This window comes from Thunnus maccoyii, chromosome 9, assembly GCF_910596095.1.
Source record: "Thunnus maccoyii chromosome 9, fThuMac1.1, whole genome shotgun sequence".
NCBI lineage: Eukaryota > Metazoa > Chordata > Actinopteri > Scombriformes > Scombridae > Thunnus > Thunnus maccoyii.
Window position 1 is genome coordinate 15,301,167 of NC_056541.1, and position 11,615 is coordinate 15,312,781.

General features: G+C 38.4%; 1 protein-coding gene across 1 annotated transcript in view; it reads left to right on the forward strand.

Annotated features, from left to right (window-relative positions):
• Window positions 1-11,405, forward strand: part of pgm5 (phosphoglucomutase 5) — a 29,575-nt gene extending 18,170 nt beyond the window's left edge. The window contains exons 8-11 of the mRNA XM_042420857.1: window positions 1,837-1,972; window positions 2,668-2,851; window positions 7,772-7,909; window positions 10,433-11,405. Coding sequence (XP_042276791.1) covers window positions 1,837-1,972; window positions 2,668-2,851; window positions 7,772-7,909; window positions 10,433-10,522 — 548 coding nt within the window. The 3' untranslated portion in view covers window positions 10,523-11,405. The remainder of the gene's footprint in view (window positions 1-1,836; window positions 1,973-2,667; window positions 2,852-7,771; window positions 7,910-10,432) is intronic.
• Window positions 11,406-11,615: the final 210 nt, after the last annotated feature.

Here is an 11,615-nt window from a genome sequence, read left to right on the forward strand (position 1 = left end):
TGACAATTGACAAATCAGGCTATTCTTGGTGTAGAGCCTAACCAAGTTGCAAGTAGTGCATCCTGACTGCCAGCAGCTTCAGTCAGAGTCTAATAGATGTGAGGGCTGTGACCCTGGCTGCATGTGTAAATAATCCCCATTCTTCTGCTATAAAAGGAGACAGGGGCTCCCTGAATCACGGCAACATCCAGACAGACCTCCAGTGGCAATGTTTTCTATGAATGTGCGCACACAGTCACATACACACACGATCAGAAAATATAAACAACGTGTATGTACAAATGATACACGTACACGTTTGCTGTCTCTTGCCCTCCCTCCACATCTGCTTCTCCTCTCTACCTTTCCCACTGCCCGTCCATTTTTCTGTTCATCTCATTATAGCTCTGACCTTCTCTATTTTTAGCCCTCATAACTGCACTCATAGCAACAAACGTTTAGTCTTATCTTTAATATAAGTGTCCCCTTTTTTCATCTTGATTTAGTTCATTCTGTTTAATCAGAGAGGATATCTTTGACTTTGGAGGAAGACGAAACAAGACAGGAAAAAGTGAGAGGAAAAAGGCTAGTGGGTGTGAACAGGAGAGAAAAGAGGAGAAGCTTGTAGCAAAGAGAGAGCAGAGGGAGTAGGGAGAGTCCAAATATGAGAAATATTGACGAGGAGGAGAGAACTGGAAGGAACAGAGGCGCAGAGAGCACAGAGGACTATGGGAGCTTACTCGTTGTCTACCCATGTAAGGCCAAAAGCTCAGAGGGAGCCCTGCATAGTAAATCATCTGAGCTGTATACCACTCCTGCTCTTTACTAACTCTCATACACTTACCCAGACACACACAGACAGCTTGAACCATTATAAGGGTTAATTTAACTGGTTCTGTCAAACTTTGCTGTACTGAACACTGAAAAATACCCCAAAACACTGCCAGTTCCTATAAGTCAAGTTGTGATTAACAGCGATAACACGTTTTTGGAGTTGAGCTGAAAAGAGAAGCTGATAGTAATAAAAAAAAAAAGAGTTTACAGTACAAACTGAAAATGTCTGGTTCTGCTTTGTTGATACAGTAATGAGATCTGTAAGTTATATTATGTGACCCCATGTGACAAAGGGAGACAGACAGCGAGACAGGGATTAAATATTGACAACTGTCAGTTTCCTAACAGCTGTATACTGCTAGAGCCGGACAGAGCTAAGAAGTACACTTCTTATTTTCAAGAGATATTATCATGGATTTGTTTTACATTACGTTTTATCTCCTCTCTGATCTCTTTTTAAAATATACATTAAACATGTAAGTTCAGTCCATTTTCTGCTCCAAGCTCTTGCAGTGAAACATTACTAACATATTCTATCATATTAAAGTGTTTCCTTAACGGATACCTTCACTGTGCAGCTGTCTTCGAGAACAGACTGATAGCTCCCCAATGAAGGAGACTTAAGGGTGTGAACTACTCCTCTGTTTGTGTGTGTGTGTGTGTTTTGGGGTGGGAAGCAGAAGACATTATTTGTGTTGGGATGTTTGGTACGTCTCCAAGCCCTCCCTGACCTTCTGTTACATACCGTATGGTAGCGGCTGATAAACTAAATTTGGCTACGTTTTTACATTTGCTTGTTACAAGTTGTGTTTGCAGATCAGTAAATTGCTGTGTAATCAAAAAAAGGTTACGAAGCTCCAGTTGTGAATTACCGATACCGCTCTCATATCCTACAAAAGTTGTGTTAGGCACATGGCAGGAATATGTCAAGATTATATGTTATCTCTTGATGCCTCAGTTCAGTTCCATAGTGATTGGAAAGGCTAGTGAGTTTTGACTTTTGGTGTCTTCTACCTCCTCCAGGTTCAGACCACATTCGTGAAAAAGATGGTTTGTGGTCGGTGTTGGTGTGGTTGTCCATCATGGCCGCTAGGAAACAAGGTGTGGAGCAGATTGTCAGAGAGCACTGGGCCAAGTTTGGACGCAACTACTTCTGCAGGTAATCAGCTGAGCAATGTCTGAATACAGAGCTGATTGTTTATCTCCCATGGAGCCACATTCCTTGGTTGAATCATTATGTCTTGAATTTATTTAAATCTACAGGCTCTGAGACTAACTTGAGCGATTCTCAATCCCTTGTATCCCCACCGAAGCCTGATATGTCTCCTAGGCCTTCACCTTCATCCACTTCCCCTCCAGTCCTCCTCACTGGTTGTCACTTGTTCTTATTTTAACCTCTCCCTTGTGAGAGGCAGAGATAGTTACTGCAGTCAATGTTCCCACTGACAGTTGCTACAGCTTTTCATGTTCCCACACTTAGCTTCCATAATCTGATACAAAGTTCCCACAGCACATTGATGGAGAGGACTTAAAGGACAGGCCAGGGGCCAGACCCCAAAAAACTATGTAAACCATTAACAAGGAGAATCTGTCATGGTCTAATGTTTTATGTAGTTGAAAAGCCACCAAAACATTAAACCAACTTGTAGTACCAGAGAAAAAACTAGAGAAGTGCCTTAACGCAATAAAAATATAATGTAACAAACAGCAACGATGCAAAAACGTGTCTTTATCTGACAGTTTTTCCTCTTAACCAAGCTACTGTCTTTGTGCTTTCTAATTACATGTACAGTATAAGTGTGTTAAGTTTCTAACCGAGCATGTATGTGTTTGTTTGTATCTTGTGATTGCCAGGTTTGATTATGAAGGCCTGGACCCACGCGCAGCCTTTTACCTTATGAGGGAACTGGAGGGAGTAATCTCAGATAAAGCATTCACCAGCCAGAAGTTTGCTGTAGGAGACCACGTATACAGTGTGGAGAGGGCCGACAACTTCGAGTACATCGACCCCGTGGATGGAACAGTGGCTCGAAACCAGGTCAGTTATGTAATAAAATTAAAGGATTGAAAATAAACAATATGAAAAGTAGGCTATTACCTCCATAACAGTCAACTCTACCTAGAATATTTGGCAAAAAAGCATTACTTCGACATAAAGATTTCAGATAGATTTAACAGTAATCATATTGCAGATGCTTGACTTTAATATTGCAAGGAATTGATCTTGCTCACAAGACTGTTGACTACTCTGTAGCCACCTAGGTTTTTAAATTTCAGATTCATTATTTAGTGAGGAAAAGGAAATTATAAATTCTTGTTTAATAAAAATACAAATAGGTAATTTGTATTATGTGTCTCTTGGTACACAGTAGTGACATTTTACTGCTGTTCCTGTGTGATTGAAGTTCAGTTTGGTTTCAGTGCGTAGATTTCAACATTCAGTGGTAACTGTTACATGGTAACTGATATTTTCCTGATGGCTTTCAAATATACAACTAAGCAGTAATAGTGGATAACTGTGGCAGCAGGAAACATGGGTTACACTGTTCTGGGGTGTGCATGTTTGCTCCATATTTTGTAAAAAAGAAAGGAAAGAACAACCATGGTACAATTCAAGGAAGAGGAAACAAGTGTGGTGCCTGTATACTGTAGACTAGGGGTGCAACGAATCACAAAACTCACAGTTCAGATCGTATCACCGTTTTGAGTCACGGATGGGATAATTTTATGGATCAGCAAAAAAAACCCCAAAAAAACAAAACAAAACACTTAAGCAAGGAACTTTTGCCTGTGGTCTTTAAATGAAAACAACATTCAAGATGTCCAATGTTTAAATAAAGTCTTAAAATATATAAAATATTTAATACTTGATTGTTAAATTAAATTGCAATATGAGGCATGATACCTTCTTCCTTAAACATGCTAGTGAATGAAACAATCAAAACATTATCATCAAAACTTGATGATAAATTATAAACATGAACACGTCCTGCAGCTTAGCTTGTTGAATGAGCCACCAAACAAACATTCACTGGGAAAAAGTGCACCGCTAACGTCAGTTAGGAGCTAGATAGCTAATTAGTTGTGCAGCTGCAGCACATTAAACAGCGTGTAAACATACCTGCAGGTGTCACTTCAGACCCGTTAGCTGCTGGTTTGGTCGTTGCTCTTCAAAATCCCTGTCAGCGACATGCTGTCTGTGCATGACTTGTAGCTACAGCATTTTGTTTACTTTGTCTCCAGTGAGACATTAAATTTTGCAGTTAATACGCAGTTCACATATGTGCCGAACCGTGGGGAGCGATCCGTATGGATCATGGATGAACTATGTTCTGTAACACCACTACCACCACCATGTACAGTATATACTGTTCAACCCTTTACCACTTAGAGAAATTAGCATAATATCCGCCACTATGATTTTTTTGGGTGAGCATTTTAAAATTATTCTGAAGGCATAAGATTTGATTTGCTGTAGTAGACAGCTGCTTGATTTAAAAATTAAAAACCCACACACAGGGACTCAAATAAATAGGCCAGTGATGAGGTGTCTCTTCCCCAATAGATACTAGGGATCTTCAGTGGTCATATAATCTGTATCCAACCAAAAACTGATGTGTTACTTCCTTACCTGAACTCAAGATGGATCTCAACACCAACTGGACCAATCTCGGTTTTTGCACAGAACCCTGGTTCTGTAGCAATTTAGGTTGAACTGAGGTGGATGAGAAAGTGTGACTTAAGAGCTGGTTCACATCAGGTCAGGTCTGCCTGAAGACGTCTTACAATCTCTCTCTCTCTCTCTCTCTCTCTCTCTCTCTCTCTCTCTCTCTCTCTCTCTCTCTCTCTCTCTCTCTCTCGCGAGCCAGACCACCCACTGAGCTTCTCATCAGAGAGGTTCCATGTTTGGACATGACAGTAAATCTTCACTTTCAAACCATAAACATATGTATATACACACATTACATACAGCACATTTGTATCCCTAAACACACCGATGACTCTCCTGGTCAGCATACCCTCCCTGTCAACCCCCCCACCCACCCACCAGCTGACACCTCTGTTCTGTTGTGTCCAGAAATGTGTGGAAACTCATTCCTGGCGTCGACACTTCTCACCCTCTGCCTCACCTAATACCACAAGTACACACACACAGTGTGCTTTTTAGTGTGTACCAGTTGTCCATGTGCATAACTGTGAATACGTATGTACACTTATGTGGCCTGCATGTGTTCACACTTGTACTTGCCGGCGACTTTGTCTGTCAACTTCACCTTATGTGCCTTTACAGCGTTAAGAGGAACGTCTATTGCCGTCCTGCTGAGAACACTACTTCTCAGTGTTACCATGGTTACAGCGGCTCCACAGTTAGTTAGTCAGTCGCCCTAAAATGTGATTTAACCTCGCCGGTAAATCCTCAGCATCTCAGTCACCCCCAGTGTTTGTTATTACAGTACACATTCCTCCCAGGACAGAATTATATCAGCTGTCGTCTCTCTCTGCGGCAAGTGTGTTTGAAGGGGGAGAAGTTGGCACATGAACACACACAAACATACACACACACAGACACACACACACACGCAAGCATGCACACACACACACAGGCATGATAAACTACGGGGGATGCACACAGCAGTGGCATGGCTTTGTAGTCTGCTACTGAATTCATTCTGCATTGTCTGCATGTTTTAAATAGATAGATAGATTGATAGATAGATAGTTAGATAGATAGGTCGGTCAGTCGATCGATTTATAAATAGATTTCTTGTCCAATTTAACTATTTGTTTTAGAAAATAAACCTTATTTTGATCATTTGCAGTCTATAGTAGAAAGTAAACATATCTGTTTACCTGTTTTGCTATGTGCATGTCTGTCTGTCTATTATTAACATTCATATTGAATCAATATAAATATATTTACAATTGAATACATTTTGAATACAATATGTGATTTAAAGGTAGCTTAGCCACACAAAAGCTGAGGTAGCAGTTACTGAGATCTGCTAAGGGTTACCTTTAGCAACTTTAGCTGGTGGGTTTTCTCCAAAATGATGGGAATTAGCAACTGCCTCATTTAGTAATTTAGAAACCATGTATTTCTATGGCATAATAATTTACTATATGGGCTATAAATGTCAAAAAGTCAATTTCAGTTTCACTCAATTTAGACAAAAAATGTAATTATTGTGTTTTCCTTGGTACAGAGAGAGAGAGACATGGACATACAGATAGACACGACCCACACCATTTGTGGCTGGTATGCATTCCACTCAGGGCCTCTGAGCTCTGCAGAGGACGGTGTTTTTTAACAGGCATTTGTCAGCCTCCTGATAACTGCTACTCTATTGTTAGAGATGAGCTGACACTCATAGATAGAAAGACAGACAGACAGGCGGACGGACATCTCTCATTATCACTGTCTCTCCTCACTCGGAGTCTGACATGTTATCCTACCGAGCCAAACACAGATTAGGCAGAAGGCGAGTCCAACCCAGCGGTACTTTCCTTTTAGTTCCATAGTCTATAAATGATGAAGCTGAATTTGTAAAGGTATTATGTAAAGGTCTGAGATTAGGTTTACTGTTGACTGTTGTACTGCAGCCATTTGTTCATAAAAATCTATTCTTGAAGAAACTAGATATGTGTCAATATCAACACATGTACATTTTTTTTTATCTCTGAAGTGATGAATCTGAATATTTTACATTGTACATTGGAGTCAAGGTAATCACATCACCCAGCATAAAGTATTGAGGGTGTGTTTAATGAAATCCATCAGGATATTCTTCATATTCATGCTCCTTGTTTTTTTTCAAAACATATCACAGTCTTTTCCCCTGAACTTGTGTTTTGCTCTAATGGGATAAGGAAAGAGGCGCTGTGGAATTTAGGACAGATAAGAGTCATCACCCATCCATTAGTCAAAGAGTCTTATCTTCCTTACGTCAGCCAGAGTGAGTTGTAGTTGGTTACCCCAACGCAACAATATCCTGTTTTTCCTGAAGAGTTCAAACAGTTGAGGTTGTTGAGCCTGTTAAAATGTGATGTTTTTACTCTGCCTTGGTGTGAATCTGCCCTAATACAACCTTTATGAGCCACTGAACATAGAGCAATAGTCAAGTTACCTCTTTGTAGTAAATTCATATCTGGAGTCAATAAAACTTCTTAAAATAATACAGGAGTTATGACCTCACATAACTTTACAGACAGTACTATGAGGGATGCAAGCAGGCCGTACAGGACTGCTGGTTGCATACAGTCCTAGAAATGTACCTGATACTAGTGACATCTAGTGGATGATTGCAGTTATTGCAAAAGAAGTTGTATAATGTCATGGGTAACACTTTGCTGAAAATCCCTCTATTTAGCATTTATAAGCAGTACACAACCATGTGATACATGGCTTATAACACACTATAATGTAGTTGTAAGCAAAATAAGTGTTAATGTAGTTGTCAACTATAACTCCTCCTGTGGGCACCGATAAGTGGAGATTAGTATATAAACAGATGATGATTTGAGCATAAAGTAAAACACAGTTGTAATAACAGAATTGCTTACAAATACTGTACAATAATAAACACATTAAATCCCCTTATATCTGCTGATTACTACACTGTAATCTGTTATAAACCATTTATTAAATGTTAGTATACTGCTTGTAAATGCTAAAATGGGGGACTTAAAGTAAAGTGATACATCCCTTTTGTCTTTAAGTCTGATATTTAATGATTGATTAGTCAATTAACTGACTAGAGAACAAAAAGAAAAGAAAACAAACCAAACATTTTCTGGTAATAAATGCAATCACGTTTTCCTCATTTCATATTGTTATAAATTAAATGTGTAACTTTTGTCTTCATTTTTAACATTAGTAATAGAAAATGAAACAACAGCTCATTGAAAAGATAATGAATAGTTTAACTAATAATGAAAATCATGACTTGCATGTTTCAAGGGTTTAAGGATCGTCTTCAGTGATGCGTCTCGTTTGGTGTTTCGGATGAGTGGGAGCGGCGGAGGGATGGGCGCCACCATCCGCATTTACGCTGAGAGCTTCGAGAGGGACCCTGAGAGACACAACAGAGAGACACAGGTACAGATTGTGTTGGTTTGGCTGCGACCTTATGTGTGTGTGTGTGTGTGTGTGTGTATGTGTGTGAGATCCAGAAATTCAGTGTGTGTGCACATATATAATATGTCTACATGTATAGCCGGGGTGTTTTTTTGTGATTATTTGTATTATAAAAACAAGACTTAAAATTTTCAACAGTTATGATTATATCTACCTGTTCACTATCTTTTGATATGCAGTATTCAGCCAGTTTAGTCATCATAAAACATATATCAGACCGTCATAGAAATAATATTTCATGAGAAGACAGTTCTCTCTCTTAAAATTAAATTCTTCATAATATGTAGATTCCATATAAAATGTAATAGTTGCAGAATGTACACTGTACCCGCTATAGAAAATGTTTCAGATCCCTAGAAATAAATCTTTAAAAGTTTATGAAAGAAAGCTCCATCTGTTTCATTTCACTAGTCATTATTTTGGAATAAAATGGCCTTTTCCATGACTTATCTTGAAAACAGAATTGTCTTACTTACTTACGACCACCTTTACTTTGTGCTCCGATCTTTTCAATCTTTGGAAAATTCTTAACTTGAGGCGTAAATTGTTAAGTTTTGATCTGTCTCTTGTATTAGATTGAACAACGAGAGAAGCACAGTGATATTTGCATCTACAGGAGTGCTCACATTCATAAACCTTGTGCTGTGGTTGTGATCATGTAATGCACTTTCATGTGTCCCCATTGCAGTTGATTGACCTGTAGACTTTGGAGTGATTAATAACACTAGCTTCTTGTGTGGTTATGGATGTTTGAATAGGTAGCGTACTTTAACCATACTCAGGGTTTGTAAAGCTGCAGTTATGGTGGTTAGACAGTCTCATTTAGGTTTGGCCACCTAACCATACAATTTTATTAATTAGAATGTGCTTTTACAAAGAAGAATGACCCCATTTTGTGCAACCATGACCAAAAGCTGCAAATCAGAGAGACTGATCCAGAAACGATGAATAAGGTACAGATTTCACAGTCATAAGATGCTTATTTGAGCATTAAAGTCTATATTTTAGCATTCATAATATGTATAATATTATGTCTTTAATGTATGCTTAATTCATGTGCAAGAACATGAATCGTAGGGGGCAGCAAAATCAATAACTAATCTGCAGATTAATACATAAACCAGTCTAAAGTATTTAAGACGCTAAGTTTGAATAGGTAAAAGTATGTCATTTAACTCTGTGATTATGTTTTCCTTGTCCCTGTTGTCTGACCTACCTTGAACCCTTGTTCAGTCATTAATATTAGATCATAAATTCAGTTCCTAATCACTCTGTTCCTTAGTCGACACACATAAATCATCAGACATGGCATACAGTACATGATTAGACAACATTCTTATTAGGTTAGATTACGAGTTAGGTTAAATTAAGAGCTGCTCAGAGCAGCAAAGCCACAGGCTGTCAGACTTTGCAGCCTACACAACATCATTAAGTCTCACATTGTAGTTGTGTTTATATGCTTAGACTATATATTGTGTGTGTGTTGCATACCACCACACAACCCTAAGCAATGCAGAGTTGTAAATACCACCATAACTGCTGAGTCATCTCATATAACTCTTAAGCAATGTTACTGACACGTGTAGTGCACATACATCCATTACGTACCTACTGTATAAGCATCCAGCTAATTGTTCCTAGGACTTATTCATTCCTAGTTTTTATGTATTTTATTTTAAGACATAGATGTTTAGTTACACCTGGTCTAGTTGAAACTCCTGTTGTGGCGCAACTCGACATTTCCTATTTTTTTATTGCACTGCAGAGTACCCGATGTTCAGATTTTATGAATGAATCATCCATAACGAGTAACAAGAACTAGCTGACAAACTAGGCTGTAAAATTGTCTTGACACGCATGTTGACACACTTTTTATAGGGCTATAGGATGACATAAGTCAAACTGCGTTATCTGCTTTTGAATCTGTTCAGCTATCTGTTTATCTGCATGGTGTTTTTAGACCCCAAACTTGCATGATATCTGCCATACATGTTGCCTTGCACAACAAAACAAAAACAAGGTCAATGTCTGCTTGGAGAATTGTCGTTTGACCACAGTGTTGGTGTGAGAGGCTCCATGTCATAATCAGTGCTCTCATAGTCATAGTTTCATAGGTGTTAAGCTGTGCTAGAGCTGCTTATAATATAAATTATACAGTATCTCTTGAGAAAGTGTGAATTTGAGTTATTATAACGCTAGGTGAAGTGATTTCTGCAGGCTCACAGCATCATGCACAAAAAAAAAAACAAAAAACATTTTAGTTGTGGACTGAAAGGGATTTACTTTATACCAGCATGTGGTTGCAGCTAAAAAAAAGGGCAAACCTGTAAGTTGAGCAAACATTCTGTTCATTAAAGATACACTACCTGATTTTTATATTTATGACACCAAAAAGCACTTCCAAATCCCAAACCTCCTCCCAGCTTAGTTTTGATAGTTTGAAATACAACTGTGTCGATTTTCAACACATGCTTGTTACTGCAGGTGGTGCTGGGTCCTCTCATCGCCATCGCTCTGAAGATCTCCAACATCCATGAGAGGACAGGACGCCGTGGCCCTAACGTTATCACATGAGCAACTATGAAAACACACACACACACACACTCACATGCACACACATGCATCTACCTGCTCACACAGATAAAAAAATACCTTCAAAATACCTTACCTTGTAATTTTCTGCCATTTTTAAATATGCCTTCATTGTAGCTTCAATTAATTTTTAATTTCCCTCTTTACATGATGACGAAAGAGCTCACAGCTACTGAAGTGCTTGCTCGTGGAGTTAATCTGTTTCAAAAGGAAAATTCTAGTTGGACACTGTTCTCTCAAATGTTTATTGACCACTATCATCAAAATTTGTGTGTTTTAAACGGGGAGTTATTTCATTTTGCAATGGATAAATAATGAAAAATGTGTAAACAGCAAATATGTTATGAATGTGCATGTGAGTCTGGCTGATTCTATGTTTGTGCCTTGCATTTGTCAAGAATTATTGATTAAGGGAGCCTAAGAGAAGTTTTTTTAAGTCACCATGCAGTTTTTATACAGTACAGTTCTCACTTTTCATATTGCTCATACCTATACACTCATATACTGTATGCCACAATGTTCTTCTTCAACCATTTCATGCAAAAGTACCCTACTTCAAAGTGTAAAATAAAGCAGGCACTGCATCACAACAGAATTAGTTGATGTTTGATGTAAAATCGCATATCTTTCTTTATGAAGTACTTGGAAGTTGTCACACTCATGTTTACTACCTGACGGTATTCAAAATGTAAAATAACAAAATAGCAAATCACAAGTAATGAAAAAGAAAATATATTTTAGAATGATGTGCTATTTGGCCTTTTTTTTCTCTTTAATTTGTCAGCTTAGGCCTTTGGGAATGCTATGCAAACAGTGAATATATTATTTCTTCTTTTTTTTATCCAAATAAACGTTTTTGTGTGCAGCACTTGCCTTTTTTAATTGCATTGGACATGTATAATGGGGACAAATAAAAATACATCAGAGTGAGATACTGTACGTTGCCCTTAGGCATTTTTGGATTTTAATTAAACACATTTTTCATAATTAAGAGCCCGAGCACCACGCTGTGCGGATACTATATATCATACACTGATTGAACATCCTCAAGGAAAAGGGGGCCTTTGTTTGTCGA